The 16,579-nt window shown below is 42.0% G+C and overlaps 1 protein-coding gene across 10 annotated transcripts in view; it reads left to right on the top strand.

The window, feature by feature from the left end:
- Positions 1-16,579, top strand: part of neo1a (neogenin 1a) — a 149,921-nt gene that overhangs the window by 125,601 nt on the left and 7,741 nt on the right. For 5 of the 10 annotated variants that reach the window (XM_027153099.2, XM_027153090.2, XM_027153089.2 and 2 more), the window contains exons 10-23: positions 682-830; positions 1,583-1,721; positions 2,178-2,227; positions 3,298-3,442; positions 5,135-5,245; positions 5,326-5,520; positions 5,978-6,073; positions 11,342-11,574; positions 11,744-11,882; positions 12,044-12,151; positions 12,229-12,423; positions 15,102-15,134; positions 15,454-15,507; positions 16,291-16,426. In XM_027153099.2, coding sequence (XP_027008900.2) covers positions 682-830; positions 1,583-1,721; positions 2,178-2,227; positions 3,298-3,442; positions 5,135-5,245; positions 5,326-5,520; positions 5,978-6,073; positions 11,342-11,574; positions 11,744-11,882; positions 12,044-12,151; positions 12,229-12,423; positions 15,102-15,134; positions 15,454-15,507; positions 16,291-16,426 — 1,783 coding nt within the window. The remainder of the gene's footprint in view (positions 1-681; positions 831-1,582; positions 1,722-2,177; positions 2,228-3,297; positions 3,443-5,134; positions 5,246-5,325; positions 5,521-5,977; positions 6,074-11,341; positions 11,575-11,743; positions 11,883-12,043; positions 12,152-12,228; positions 12,424-15,101; positions 15,135-15,453; positions 15,508-16,290; positions 16,427-16,579) is intronic. The other 5 variants (XM_027153091.2, XM_027153095.2, XM_027153093.2 and 2 more) reach the window with 5 other exon arrangements.

The raw sequence follows: 16,579 nt of genomic DNA, 5'->3' as shown, positions 1-16,579 counted from the left end.
AATTCTGTTACATACTGTAGCTGGTTGTTAAATCACAGAACATTTGATAGTTTTCCCCAAAGCCACTTTATTCAGCCTAGTCTAATAGTCTTTTAGGATAAGAGCATATTTTAGTATCTCAGCATTGCGATGATACTTTGCTGTCTTTAAAGGGTGTCGCAAAACACTTCTTTAAAGAGAACTTGGATGATATCGAGGTGCCGCCTCACATACCTCAGGTTTAGCCAAATCATTGACTAACGTTGAATAACCCTTAAGCTAATCCTGATAAAGTGATGAGAATCTGTAATGTGTAATATGTTTTAAATATATATATATATATATAAAAAGAAAACAAACAAAAAATATCAAAAACGACAGATCTGGCAACACAGCCTGTAGTGCATCAGCTAATCAAATTGTGCAGCTTTTTATTCTGGCCTGCTTTTACCCATTCAGAACAAAACAGAAAAGTGCCCAGCCAATCAGAACAGCGCTTTGTCTATTCTGATTGGTTGAAAGCAGGTTTTAATGAAAAGCTGCAAAATTTGATGGTGGAGACTTTAAACACAAACGAGGCATCGGTGAATTTCTGTGTGTTTTGTTTGAGAAACTAAATATTTGTGAGTACTGTATAGTTGTGGGGAAAAAACCCTCTTAATAAAGCACGGTGTTCTTTGCTGTTCTTGTCGTCTTTCTCAGTTCAAGTACCAGGACCTGCTCCTAACTTCCAAGCCGTGGTCCAGACGTCCACTTCAGCCAGCCTGAGCTGGGACAAACCGCTCACCGGCAACGGCGACATCCAGAATTATAAAGTTTATTACATGGAGAAAAACCTGGGCAATGAGAAGGTACTTCTACACAGAGACTGAGCTCGTTAAATGGCACTCTTTAAATCAGGGCCGTTAAAGTGGCACAGTGGATAGAGAGTCTGAGGGAGGGAGGGAGGGAGGGAGGGAGGGAAGGGAGAGAGAGAGAGAGAGAGCGAAAGAAAGAGAGAAGGAAAAGCAAGAAAGAGAGCGAGCGAGAGGGAGGGTAAGAGAGAGAGAGACAGGGAAAGAGTGAAAGAAAGAGAGAGAGAGAAAAAAGAGGGAAAGCGTGAGAGAGAAAGAGAGAAAGAAAGAGAGAGAAGGAAAAGCAAGAAAGAGCGAGAGGGAGGAAAAGAGAGAAAGAGAGAGAGAGAAAAAAGGGAAAGAGAGAGAGGGAAAGAGTGAAAGAAAGAGAGAGAGAGGGAAAGAGAGAGAGAAAAAAAGAGGGAAAGAGAGAGAGAAAGAAAGAGAGAGAAGGAAAAGCAAGAAAGAGAGAGGGAAAGAGTGAAAGAAAGAGAGAGAGTGGGAAAGAGAGAGAGAAAAAGAGGGAAGAGAGAGAGGGAAAGAGTGAAAGAAAGAGAGAGAGAGTGAAAGAGAGAGAGAAAAAGAGGGAAAGAGTGAAAGAGAGAGAGAGAGAGAGAGAGAGAGAGAGAGAATTGACTGATTGTGTAGCTCTGATGAGGTTTGAATAAAGTCTTCCAGGTCTGCATGTTGAACTGCATGTTTTCCGCCTCGTCTGAGATCTGCATGTTTACGACCTATATGATGTGATGCGCCTGTCCTCTGTCCTCTAGGATGTTGAGGTTAGTGGACTTTCCTACACCATGACTGGGCTGAAGAAGTTCACAGAGTACAACTTCAGGGTCGTGGCCTACAACAAGCACGGACCCGGCGTCTCCACAGACGACGTGACAGTGAGGACGTATTCAGATGGTACACACTTTATTCTTGTCCTTAAACTGTCAGCGATGCTTTGTTTATGTAACCGTCTAGACGAATATACGCCATGTACATGTTACTACGGATACGACGGATCTGTTTTGATGGCTCAGGGATTCATACGGGGTCCGTGTAGTTTAGAGCAGCTTTAGACTTCCTCCTGTATTTAAAACAGTTGACTAGCTAATTTACTCGTTTGTTTATTTTAGCTCTAAACCAAGCAATCATAAAACCATAATCAATAACAAGGATCAAACTAAAAATCCTCTGGCCTGCTTTTTTGGGATCAATTAAAATCTGAAAATTTTTTTATTCAGAGGTTTTGGTGAAGCTGCTTTGAGACAATGTCCAGTGTTAAAAGTGTTCTGCGGATCAGATTTTATGGAAATCTGTTCGGAGAAAAAAATCCACAAACCCACCTCTTTATTTTTTGTTTTGTTTTCCTTCCAGTCCCCAGTGCGGCCCCCCAGAACATGACGGCGGAGGTGCTGAACTCCAAGGTAAGCGCGCCTCAGCTTGGCTAAACAGCAAGCGTGAGCTGAATGAAGCAGGCGTCGATGGCTGAACGTGCGCCGACCGAAGCGTACGCCGCATCCTTTTCCGCCTCTCATCAGTTAATGCGTTCTAACCGCATCAAGCAGCACATCTGCGCTCGACTACAGGGCTGTCACAAAGCCTTAGTCCTTCAATCACTCTTTTCCTCTGTTCTCCTCTCCTCCCCCTGTGCAAACTGTTTAGGAGAACAATTGATATTTTCTTAGCGTGTGTAGAGAATCGGTCTCTTCCTGTCGCGAGAGTGGTTTAAAAGTCTATTTGGGATTCGGCTTGCGGACGGTCGACGGAGTGTCTCTCGGCCGGTACTTCGGCTCGCGCGGAAGCTGCGGAGTTTGGTCGCTTATTTGAAGTTGGCGTGCATCTGTGTAGTTTATCGGCCGAGGATTTAACGCTTTTTGTATGCCGTAAACACCCAGAGAAATCCCCGGCCTCTGCTCCACCTTCTGCTCATTAAAAGGTAATTAATTCAGGCTAGTTTTTGGAGAGCGAGAGAAAATGCGGCGAGTTGAGCTGGAACAAGGAGGAATTGAGAATAAGGTAATTGCACGCTTAGTGGAAATTTAATTTGGCTTATTCCTCCGGACTGTGAGCACAAGGCCGTGGGCGGGTACCATTAATTAACTCTCCTCCCACGCTGGGCTTCCCATCTTCCCTACCTCGACATTCCCCAGCATGCAATGCAGGAAGCAGTCTGTCTACATCACCAGGCCTGAGAGCTCTTTTCTCTCTGTTGCCTTCTCCTCCCGGCTTTGTGTTTTATTCATAGGCTCAGCGTGCGCCTGGCCTCCACTTTCCTCCCCAGTGCCCTTTGCATTAATACCTTCAGGGAATAAACATGCAGAGCTACTACATGCTGTTTAACGGTCACCTCAGGGGCAGGTATTAACTCAGGCTTCGAGTAGAATATACACTGACTTCTCCTCGTGTGTGATATTTATTAGGTAAAACACTAATGATGTATTATGCGTATGTTTGTATAGCGACATACCGATGAAATGATTTCTGAAATGTGCAGAGCATCATGGTGCGATGGCAGCCACCTCCGGCCGACGCTCAAAACGGAGAGATCATCGACTACAAGATTCGTTACAAGAAAGGCACGAGGAAGAGCGAACCTTTGGAGATCACCGCAGGAAAGCAGCTCAGCAAGCTCATAGACGGTAAAGGCTTTGACTCGTGCACCATCACATCCTTTTCATTTGATCGCTGGTGTGTTTTTAGCTCCTCGGTATGCTTTGTCCCGCCAAGACTTTGTCTACAGACGCAGCGAGAACCGTCTCAGGCTGAATAATAAAACTTAATAACTGTTACTTATTTCCCTATACCAGCATGTCTCCTGATGTCGCACTGATCCCATGTTCATCACAATTCTTTGATTTCTGTAAATTCTCACCTTGTTTTATTATTTACTTTCAAATCCTGCATTCCCACTACAGCAGCGGTACAATTTCTCTGAAATCGGGAATCGGTCCCTAGACGTGTTAATAGACGTTAATAGAAGTTCATAGACGTGTTAATGAAATCTAAAACAAAAATTTAAAAGGCAAAACAACGTTAAATTCAAACGCCGTTCCAGGGAGGCAGCGAGGGAATATACACTTCTGATAATGTTTGGGTCGAGATGATTTTGGATGTTTGTTGGTTTAAAGGCATCACAGCGAGACGCCGAGCCTCGGAGGAGGACGATTCTGCGTTCTATATCAGTGGCTGCCGGAAGTGCTCCGGGGAGAACCGCGGCTCTTCGGCATTTAGCGTTCAAACGGTGGCGAAGCAGATGCTTATTAGCATTTTAAAGCAATTACATGCCCTACATGTTATTTAAAGACAGCATGCGTTCGCTGTGCCTTTGAATTCCAAAACAGACCCAAGGCACGAACCAGATTGCTGATATTTCTCAGATTATAAGCAGCTGAAATGCTTTCCTTCTTTATGCTGTCCTTCTATTGAAATCTCTAATCAGTATAACCTGCTAAGTGGCAGCTAAGGTCTAGATTTATCAGGCCTCATTGATCAACCGGTTTATGAAAAAAAATGATCAGTGAATCCTTCATAGGAACGTTTGCAAAAAATAAATAAATAAATGAAATTTGTGAAAATGCATCAAATTTCTCGTCTCCTGCGAAAGCTCCTGTTGGTGCTAATTCACGTAGCAGGAGCCTCGCTGATGTGACCCACGATTGATTGGTTTCGAATCTTATAATCGAGACGACTTCTAGAATTAAATAAGTAAACCCAGCTAAGAAAAGTAATGACACCCTATAAAAGGAGGAAGAGCGCATTAGTGTGTTAGTGCATGATTTAGTGCGCTCCTCACGCCTTTAGTCACTGTTTTGAAGAGCTCTTTGTGAGCTTTGCCTTTTATGGAGTTTTGTGGGCAGCACTAAATGTCAATTTGCTCTGCCGTGAACACGCTTGGTAATGTAATTTACAAGTTTATGGCATTTATCAACACTCGTACGTGAAGAGGCAAAACATCAGCGTTACGGAAACGTAATTTTTTAGTGCGGTTTTTCACATTTCCTCGCAAAATAAACTGATAAATCAGCTCTGTTGAGAATATCAGGACGCTCTAAGCAGGCAGAGGTATTGATCTTGCTTAGGTTAATATTCCAGAAGAAATGTCCAGGTGAAGTATGGAGGTGATTTTGCTTGTTTTACCCAGAGGCTTGAGCCTTAAATTATTTCAGGAGTAAGAAGCCTAGTCTCATTAATCTAAGCCCTCAGACAACATGCCTGAAGGATTTTCCCCCCTTTCTATAAAGCCCCTAAAAGACAGTCTGCGCTTTTGTCTCCCGGCTTGATTTACAGCTATACCTTCAGCTCAGACACTCTGAAAGTGATGCTTTTTTCAGGTTTGCAGCGTGGCACAGAGTACTCTGTCCGTGTGTCAGCCATAACCGTGAACGGCTCGGGCCCTGCGACTGACTGGACCACCGTTGAGACCTTCGAGAGCGATTTGGACGGTAAAAACTGTTACTGTACTATTCTTCCTAGCACAAAGTCACTGCTTTTCATTTAGTAACATGCTCCTTGTGGTATTTAGAATCCCGCGTCCCAGACGTGCCTGGATCTTTACACGTCCGTCCGCTGGTCAGCAGCATCGTGGTGAGTTGGTCTCCTCCAGAAAACCAGGACATCATGGTTAGAGGTTACATCATAGGCTACGGAATCGGGAACCCTCACAGCCAAACGATTAAAGTTGACTACAAACAAAGATATTACAACATCGAGAACCTTGGTGAGCCCCGAATCTATTAATAATTATTAAAATATATTTGCATTTAAAAAAAAAAAATACGCTTGTGTACCTTTCCTGCAGAAACACCTAAAAGTGTGGTTTTATTCTCTCGTTATCGTTAGCTATCGAGTCTCTGATTACATCCGAAAGCATGTTAGAGTAAATGTAATCCAGGCTCGAAGCAAGGAAACGTGGGACGGATGTTGGGAAGCAGGAGATCTCCCTGTAACCATGGCCGTGCCTCGCTGTAATTAAATTAACAAAGGGAAGGAAAAAAAAAAATCACACAAAGAAAATGTGCGTAATTGAAGCTCTCATAATTCGCCTAATTACATGAGAAAGGGAATCAATAATGGTGTTTAAATATGCGCCCCCGCCACGGTGATGAATATGAGCGGGGTCCCTGAGGAGCCGCCGGCTTGATTAGCTAAATGAGTTCTCGTTCTGTGTTCACCAGATCCCAGCTCACAGTACGTGATCACGCTGAAGGCCTACAACAACGTGGGTGAAGGCATCCCGGTGTACGAGAGTGCCCTCACACGACCCCAGACAGGTAGACCAGCAGCAGCTCTTTTACTCACTATAGCTCTGAACACACACATTTCTGTCCTAGACACTTCTGCACTTGTCCAATAGGGAAAAATGTAAGGAGGAAGAAGGAAAGGGAAGTGTGAGTAGGAAGGAGGAAAGGGAAAGGAAGGAGGGTGAATGAATTAAACATGTGAGCAAGAGGATGAAAAGGAATATAAAGGAGGAAGAAAGAACGGGAAAGTAAGGAGGAAGAAGGAAAGGGAAATGTGAGGAGTAAGAATGTGAATAGAAATGTAAGGAGGAGGAAGAAAGGGCGAAGGAAAGGGAAATGTGAGTAGGAAGGAGGAAAGGGAAAGGAAGGAAGAAAAAATAATGGAAATGTAAAGAGGAAGAGGGAAGGGAAATTTAAGTAGGAAGAAGGAAACTGAAATGTTAGGAGGAAGAAGGGAAAGGAAGGAGGAAGAATGAACGGAAATGGAAAGTGGACGGGAAGCGTAAGGAGGAAGATAGAAGGAAAATGTTAGGAGGAAGAAGGAAATGGAAATGTGATTAGGAAGGAGTAAAGAAAAAGAAAGGAAGAAGATTGAATGTAAATATAAAGAGAAAGGGGGAAGGAAAATCTAAGGAGGATGAAGGAAACTGAAATGTGAGGATGTAGAGGGAAAGAGAAATGTAACGGAGGAAGAATATATGGAAGGTGGAAGGGAAGTGTGAGGAGGAAGAAGGAATGGAAATATCATGGAGGTTAAAATAGGAAACAGGTGTAAACAGATGACTGAAATGGAAGAAAAGAAAATGCACAAGAAACAAAGTGTAGGAAAAAGAAAAGCAAATATTCCCTAATGCTTGTGGAAAAGCTCCACAAAGCCGAACGTAAACAGAGTCTGCACATGAATCTGTAGGGTTAATTCTGGAAATGTGTTGGGGAGAGAAACCAGTGAGGGTGTTTTGATGTGAGAGAAACTGAGGGATGGCCATGTTTATCCTGAGCAAAGGTGGCTCCAAAATAATAAAGAGTAACTAGAATGTACGTTTCCTGAAGAAAATGTGAATGGTGCTTGCACGTGGCAAGTTCCCCTCATCGAGCAAGTTCCCCTCATCGAGTGTTTCGATATGTCACATGTCGATGTTGTGCAAATTTTTTATTTTCACGTGAAATCACGTGACGTCACGTGACTTCATCGAATTATACGTGAGGAAGTTCCCGTCAATGTTCTGACTGTTTTGATATGTCACATGTCCATGTTGTAAAAAGTTTTTTTGATTTTGTATATATTGGGGGAGGGGCTGCGAGACAACCAAAAGGCCAGTCGGTACACCAATTTAAAACTTTGTTCACCCTAAAGGAGCTGGCCGAGTTTGGCGTAGATAGTTCGAAAGCTTGCCGAGTTATAAACCTCCAAAGTTTAGAATGGGAGTCTATGGGGAAAAAGACCCGGTACCGGAAGTACCGGTACTCGGATCACTTATAAAAGTCATAGCACACCTCTCCCCAATGAGCTGCTCAATTTGACAATTTGACACCTCATTCATGGGTCTAGGACAAAAGCTGCGGGACAAGTTACGCTCCGAAGTTTTGTCCGGAAGAGTATGCAGGATAGTAAGAATGTTGCACCATTAATAAAGACAAATTCCCACTTCAGGAGAAGAAGTGCTTCATTCACAAAAGCCTGTAACACATTCAACACACAAATCTTAAAAGAATCCATTTTACATGATAGTTGAACAGCTTTGGCGTAGACCGTAAGTGAGTTTGAGGTTTTTCCTATCAGTGCATGGAAATGTCATAATACTCGTCACATGTTAGCAATGAGAGAAAAGCGCTTAAGTATTTCTTTTAAAAAGGCATTTACTATCAATGGCCTCTCATTAATACGCAGTAAAAAAGGATGAATTCTGAACGTTTCTGCTTTTAGCCTGCGTTCCATTTCTGACACTCGTGTGATTATGAGCTTCCAACCGAACCATTAGCGCTTCAGGGATGAATTTAAGCAGCTCTGTGTAATAAAAGAGTGTGTATGTGTGACAGAGGCAGAGCTTTGATTAAACACTTACTAATCCAGTATGCAAGCTAGTCATAACTTTGTTGATTATTCATGATGGTGATACGCTTTGTGAATAAAAAATGGCCCGGAACGAGGAGCTGTTTTTCTTTGCAGTAGAGTCGGTGCGTCTGTTTTAATATTAAGTGGGTCTGAGAAAAGAGCTTCCTTATTTCCTTTTTCCATTTTTTTTTCCCCCCTATTTCAGCCGGGACTAGACAGGATTTACAGGACGGCAGGAGAGATCTCAGATTAAGACACGAGGTTTTATCTCCTGCACACAGCGTCTCGATATGTCCTCGTGCTAAATATGTAAATGGCAGATTTATTTCACAAGAATTCAGATCCAAAGCTAGAAAGGAAAACAGATTGGATGGCTGGGTTTGAGAAGACACCCATGGTTTTCGCTCCTGGAGGACTCCTCATCTTTCCCAGCATGCCGTGCTCTGCCGGGTCTGAGTCACGCCTTCCTTTCTCACTGAACTACAGCGAGCTTTCAGGACCACCCGCTGCTCGCACTCTCACACTCTCTCTTATCAGATACGATTTCTCTTCATGTTTTAGCGTCTGGGGATATTTCAGATTTGAAGCTCAGTGTATAGAATGCTGACCTAGATTTTAATGTTTTTTTTCCCTGAATACAAAGAAATGTATTTAAATGGCTGGCTGGCGTCGACAGGATAGCTGAATTTGTCGAACACGTCGTTTGGATCAGATTTATCAGACATCAGAACTCGAATGACTCTTAAATTGTTTATTGTTTTTATTTAAAATCAAGAGAAGGTTCATTAAGTGTTAGATATGAACCCATCATGGTACACTAAGCAAACAAGATGACAGCATGTTACCTTGGAAGCATTAAAACAGATCATGAACGTGTGCATGACTTGTTAGCTAATGTTAGCCGTTTATTTTGGCAGTTTTTGAACTTTGTTTGAATATTAGTAATGAAATTTTTCTCATTCATCCTCCACATATTGTCATTTGAGAAGTTAGATAATCTTCATAATAGCCAAAAACTACATTGTGATTATAATATCTGTTAAATGTTATAAGTAAGGGGGGCACGGTGGCTTAGTGGCTTAGTGGTTAGCACGTTCGCCTCACACCTCCAGGGTTGGGGGTTCGATTCGCGCCTCCGCCTTGTGTGTCCCCCCGTGCCTCGGGGGTTTCCTCCGGGTACTCCGGTTTTCTCCCCCGGTCCAAAGACATGCATAGTAGGTTGATTGGCATCTCTGGAAAATTGTCCGTAGTGTGTGAGTGAATGAGAGTGTGTGTGTGTGTGTGTTCCCTGCGATGGGTTGGCACTCTGTCCAGGGTGTATCCTGCCTCGATGCCCGATGACGCCTGAGGCACAGGCTCCCCGTGGCCCGAGGTAGTTCGGATAAGCGGTAGAAAATGAATGAATGAATGTTATAAGTAATATGACAAACCTGAGCTAGCTTATTAGCTGAGCGGATACTTTGTGGATGCTCGTGATTAGCAGAAACGTTGCTATCAAACTTCAAATTAATTCCACACCTGTGTTTGTGTTTTATGATGTTATTACTCCGTTAAAGCAACAACAAAACAGCACTAAAAAAATTCTGACTCTTCTGGTAACAGATATTTTTTGGCAACCTTTATGTTGTGCTAATACTTTGCTAATGTTAGTTTTAAAATTGTTAAGGTAAATTTAACTGTTTTTTTTTTTAAAGAAGCAATTTCTAATACTAAAAACATACTTTGTCCAATGAAAGCTAGCTTCCTAGCAGCAGCTAGCTTCCTAGCAGCAGCTAGCTTCCTAGCAGCAGCTAGCTTCCTAGCAGCAGCTAGCTTCCTAGCAGCAGCTAGCTTCCTAGCAGCAGCTAGCTTCCTAGCAGCAGCTAGCTTCCTAGCAGCAGCTAGCTTCCTAGCAGCAGCTAGCTTCCTAGCAGCAGCTAGCTTCCTAGCAGCAGCTAGCTTCCTAGCAGCAGCTAGCTTCCTAGCAGCAGCTAGCTTCCTAGCAGCAGCTAGCTAGTAATGTTATTTATTTTAAGGACAAATCAGTACTTATTTATATATTTATAGAACTTGGTATTTTTAGACATGTTCCTAAACTTTTTTGTAGTACTTTTTAAGCATTAATTGTTGATTATTTGTGGTTTAAAATGACATCATCTGGGTTTCTCTTAAAATTCCTGTCAGGTAGCCACCTCCTGCTAGCACAGCGAGCTTTACAAATTAGTGTGCTCCATTACTGCAGAACTGTGTAAAGTAGCTCCACTCTTTTTCTCACAGAGCATCTGTGTGCCATGAAGGACTCGAGCCAGAGATTTGTTCTTGTTTTCCCTCTCCTCAGCCAGCAGCAATGCTTTTTTTTTTCTCTCCTTCCTTCCCAGTAATTTTTGGTGATGTTTTGGAAAACATCTGTGCGTTAAAGTGCGTTTTATTGTACGTTGAGCCACGTCTTGGTTATCATCATCAGATTTGAACAGGATTGCATTGTCCTGCTGCTGTTTGACCCTCTGTGTCTGTGACCTAGCAACAAGATTTGGACAGATATAGTTAGAGATACAGCATGTGTGTATACGTGTTACACTTCAGTGTGCTTGTTCCAGCTCTTGAGATGGCCTCTGAACTGCATGTGCATCTCTTCGTTTGCTGTTTCCCTCAGTGGAAAAGGTTTTTTTTATTTTGCAGTAGCACAATAAAGTGAAACCTTGAGCAGGACAAGGCTAGCGGGCTACAGCGGTGTGATGCTTCTTATGTCCGTACAGTAGGAATAAAATGTCAAGCTCAGATTGAATGAATTAGTTTGAACGAGTGAATAATGGAAAAAACAAAAATGTGTGGTACATTTATTGAATCTCCAGCACTACGTTTCCTCATACAACACTTCAGAGATACCACTTAAGAATGTTTTTCACCGTCTTACTGATGGATCTCCTTCTGCTTTTGTTAATGTAGCTGATAGTGAACTAAGCTATTCTCCTCAACAGACCAATCCTCTGGCTTGTAGAAATAGACAATAACCTTATGAATTGTGACCATCTTTTCCTGATCTCCTGTTCTAACACAATGTTCTCTCTCTCTTTCTCCCTCCCAATCCTGCCTCCATCTTGTCTTCCCACACCCTCATTTTAACTCATTAACCTGGTTCCACCGCTTCATTGTGCACTTAATTTACCCCAATCTCTCTCTTTTTCTATTGTCATTGCTTTTTTATTTTTATTTCTCCTATTTATTTATTTTTTTTGGCCATGGGTCGTTGTGTTAACGGCTTGCAGACCCTGTAGACCCTGATGTTGATTTGTACGAACTTTTCCATCCTCCATACACTCCAGTACCAGACCCCATTCCCATGATGCCTCCTGTTGGCGTTCAGGCTTCGGTTCTGAGCCATGACACCATTAAAGTCACGTGGGCCGACAACTCGCTGCCCAAGAACCAGAAAATCACAGATGCCCGTTTCTACACAGTGCGCTGGAAGACCAACATACCAGCAAACACCAAGTTCAAGGTACAGTCTCTTTAAATCAAAGGGTTTTTATTGGAATTTGGTCTTCTGAATTTGTCTTTCATTCTCAGCCAGGAACAGTTGAGTAGTGATTTTGCTTTGAGGTATAGTCAAAACTTACATTTTTCTTCTACTCTCGCACCTTAACTCATGACTTGCTGCCATTTTTCAGACGGCCAACACGACAAACCTGAGTCACATGGTGACTGGTCTAAAGCCCAACACTCTGTACGAGTTCTCCGTCATGGTCACCAAAGGCAGGAAAACCAGCACATGGAGTATGACGGCTCACGGGACGACGTTAGAAGCCAGTAAGTCATTCAGGCTCATATGAACATTTCATCTATTCACCACTTGCGTTATCTTTGTAAATGATTCCATTAGCACTGGATCTCTGGATGTGATGGAACGCTGTTTGAATTCTTCTGTTTTCCATTCTGAATTATTGATTGTAATAAATCTTTTCCCTCAGCGCCCAGTTCAGCCCCGAAAGACGTGACTGTGGTGAGTAAGGAAGGTCGTCCACGCACCATCATAGTCAACTGGCAGCCTCCTTCCGAAGCAAATGGCAAAATTACAGGTGCTGAAGCAAAACGGTAACATCAGCTATGTCTCATCATTATTATTGTGTTATTCACAGTTTCTTTTGTTTCACAGGCTACATTATCTACTACAGCACCGATGTCAATGCCGAGGTACACGACTGGGTGATTGAGCCGGTGGTGGGGAATCGACTTACTCACCAAATCCAGGAGCTGACCCTTGACACAACATACTACTTTAAAATCCAGGCTCGCAACTCCAAAGGCATGGGGCCCATGTCTGACGCAGTCCAGTTCCGCACTCTTAAAGGTAGGAAGCGCGTCTTTAAAAAGCGGATGTACACAAACATTTATTTTTATTATTTTTTTGTTTTACATTATTAGAAATCTTTAGAGAAATAGAACCACAAATAAAATGCCAATAATCCTAAATAATTTCCCTATTATCAGAATTCAAATTGAGATGATGAACATAATTATTTCAATATTTTCAAAATTTTATATTATATAATTATTGCTATTTTTGCATATTAATCGGTAAATAAGTAGGTAAAGCAACGTCCACCTTTCTAGTGGAACAAAACAGCATTTTGCAATTCATATATACAGAAATGAGGTGCCAACATTTATGCTTTTTGAACTCACCCTACAAAAACACTATATGATTTTTAATACTGTATGAGTATTAAAACTTTGGCAATAATTATGTTCCAAATTAATTAACTATTTAACTATTTATTTATTTATTTATTTATTTATTTATTTTGTTGTTGTTGTTGTTGTAAATACATTTAATACAAATACAATTTTACATTTATTTTTTTGCTAATTCCCCCCCCCCATGTACAGGTGCTGGTCATATAATTAGAATATAATCAGAAAATTGATTTATTTCACTAATTCCATTCAAAAAGTGAAACTTGTATATTATATTCATTCATTACACACAGACTGATATATTTCAAATGTTTATTTCTTTTCATTTTGATTACTATCACTGACAACTTAGGAAAATCCCAAACTCAGTATCTCAGAAAATTACAATATTACTTAATACAAAATTAGGCCAATACAAAGAAAGGATTTTTAGTAATGTGGGATTTAGTTTTTAGTGGGATGTGGTAGTCTAGTGGTTAAGGTGCTAGGCTACCAATCGGATGGTTGTGAGTTTGATTCCTACGTTCACCAAGCGGCCACTGCCGGGCCCCTGAGCAAGGCCCTTAACCCTCAATCGCTCAGTTGTATAAAAATGAGATAAAAATGTAAGTCGCTCTGGATAAGGGCATCTGGTAAATGCTGTAAATGTACAATGTAGTAATCTGGGCCAACTGAAAAGTATGAACATGAAAAGTATGAGCATGTACAGCACTCAATACTTAGTTGGGGCTCCTTTTGCCTGGATTACTGAAGGAATGCGGCGTGGCATGGAGTCGATCAGTCTGTGGCACTGCTCAGGTGTTATGAGAGCCCAGGTTAATCTGATCGTGGCCTTCAGCTCTTCTGCATTGTTGGGTCTGGATTTTCTATGGGGTTAAGGTCAGGCGAGTTTGCTGGCCAATTAAGAACAGGGATCCCATGGTCCTTAAACCAGGTACTGGTAGCTTTGGCACTGTGTGCAGGTGCCAAGTCCTGTTGGAAAATGAAATCCGCATCTTCGTAAAGTTGGTAAGCAGCAGGAAGCATGAAGTGCTCTAAAACAGTGGTCCCCAACCTTTTTTTCGCCGCGGACCGGTCAATGTTTGATAATTTTACCGGGGTGGCGGTGGCGGTTATACAATTAAATTAAAATTAATAATATTAATTTAATTGTATTTAAACATGCCTTTTTAACTCACTACAACGCTAAATCAAAGAGAACCCTGAGCTTGTTTCTTTACAACGAGACGGTTCCATCTGGGGTAATAGGAGACAATGACACCCGAAGTGTGTTGCTTATGTCCAGTTTATTCCGTTGTTTTGTTTCGGTTGCCGTCACTGCAGAAATCCCCGCTTCACACAGATAGCATGTCGGAAATGGCGATAGGGATTTAAGTGCTGTGGTGACAATCTCAGGGTATTCCACCATGACTTTAATCCAGAACACCGGCAGAGTTTCTAACTTCCTAACGACGTCTGTTTCGTGCTCATTTTTGCTCATTTGTGGGTTAAATTTGAGCAAACACAATATACACGTACAACAAGCACTGTTAAACATGACAAAGTACCGGTGAACAGAGAGAAGAGCGATACACACCTTCTCTCCACCAAAGCTACAACACCACTGCCGCTTGCAGCCGCTCAGCTCCAGACGTCACCTAAACCCGGCCCGATATCATGATATTTTGCGCATGCGCGGTATCGGTGCGGCTTTAGGTGACGTCTCTCAGCTCCCGGTTAACCTCTCATCCATGGAAAGTCGCACAAACCCGAGAGAAATACACCACAGTAAATAAAATGGAAATAATTTAATGTTCCTTGGGCGGCCCGGTACCATTTGGTCCACGGACCGGTACCGGTCCGCAGCCCGGGGGTTGGGGACCACTGCTCTAAAACCTCCTGGTATACGGCTGCATCGACCTTGGACCTCAGAAAACACAGTGGATCAACACCAACAGACGGGTTTTCATAACACCTGAGCAGTGCCACAGACTGATCGACTCCATCAGTCTGTGTGTAATGAACGAATTTTATATACGTTTCACTTTTTGTATGGAATTAGTGAAATAAATCAACTTTTTGATGATATTCTAATTATATGACCAGCACCTGCATGTAGATTTTTTTTGTGTGTGTGTGTGTATTGGTCCAAGTATTATTCTGACCTGAATAGATAATCACCATTTTCCGATTTCTTCAATGTTAATTCTGAAAGTAGGAATTACTGGACTATTAACTCATTTCATATCTATTTCTATTCCGCTTGTCTCCCTTTGCTCTTGGCCCGTCTCTCGTTTCACGGCACTCCCTCTAACCTTTCTGCTCCGCGTTCTCTCTCCTCTGGCCTGCTAGCTGAATCAGCTGACAAAATGGCTAATGACCAAGGTAATTGCTCTTTCCTTCCTTATCTCTCCAGCTGCTTGTTGTTTCTGTTCTTTGTTTCTTCTCTTGTTTGCTTTTACCGGTTTAACCGAACGTGACGCATGAGAAACGAGATTTAACACGTAAATAATGCGTTTTTTTTTTTTTTAATCCCTCCATTGATTGTATACACATTGACGTGGTAATAGAATTACAGTTGTTTGGGATTGAGGAGAATCACATGAACTGGTTCTGACAGTTAATGGTTAGAGATTTGGTAGAAACCTACTTGTGGAAATTTCTTACCTGTTTTTTTTTTTTTTTTCCTTTTGCTTTCATTCAGCTTCTGGGATTCCCGGTAAACCAGGCCGACCAGCTACACTAGACCCTGGTATTGGTAAAGTCTCTTTATTTCCTTTTTGCTCTGAGTTATATGGTAACCAGTGATGCTGTTCTGTATAAAGCGATAGATCCGTGCAAGGTAAAAACCAACCTAAGGCACAGGTTTTAGAGTCTGGTCCAGAAGAACTGCTGTCATACACATGTCAGTGTTGTTCCTGCTGTGGGAGAGAAGAAGGAAAAACCTAAAATAGGAAGTATAAGAAGGTTCTCCAGAACCAGACATGAGAACCTGACATTAATACTAAAGGGACTAACTGTTACTCACAAGGTTCTTGTCCTGACATTATTTCGATTAAATAAAACAGTCGAAAGTCTACTACCTGCTGTAGTAGGTAAGCTTGACTGGTTTAGGTTCCATGCTTGTATTCCTAGCTTCTGCACAGAACTTTAAGTTTATTTTATGACAGAAAGGGAGGACACTGGGACGATTTACCCTGTATTCTGCATTCTACTATACAGCATATCTTTAACTGAATATATTAACTCGTTTGAATATGTAAATTAGCATATTTGTCTAACTTCAGGCAGGTCTGAAACATTATGTTTAATATCACTGCAAATAGCTTGTATTTTACACCCCTGTGCTGTTAAGCGTGTAATATTCTGTGGCCGTTATAAGCACCTCGGACGGAACTGTGTCCGCATCCGTAACTCAAGAAATAAACCTTTTCATTGTTTTGTTTTTTTTTGTATTTTTTTACATCTGCACATGTATACATGATGTGTAAAGTCTATAAGATTACAGTGTGCTAACAGAAGTACTGCTGATGTATTTAAGGGAAATCAGGGATGCCTGGTAGTGAAAACCACATCCTGGTGATCGTCATCATTGTGTCTGTGGGAGGCTTCATCATCATCGCGTTGGTGGTGGGAGCCTTACTGTGTTCACGCCGCTCCACCTCCCAGCAGAAAAAGTAAGTAGAAGAAGGTCGAGGTAATGATGTGCAGGGGAGGATGTCAGGTTCTGGTTCATTTCACAGCTCCACAGTGTTGCGCACACACACATCTACACACATATATATATCTACATATATATATATACACACACACACACACACACATCTACA

Source organism: Tachysurus fulvidraco, chromosome 2, assembly GCF_022655615.1.
Source record: "Tachysurus fulvidraco isolate hzauxx_2018 chromosome 2, HZAU_PFXX_2.0, whole genome shotgun sequence".
NCBI lineage: Eukaryota > Metazoa > Chordata > Actinopteri > Siluriformes > Bagridae > Tachysurus > Tachysurus fulvidraco.
The sequence above is the reverse complement of the archived record's forward strand: the minus strand, read 5'-3'. Positions and strand labels throughout refer to the sequence as shown.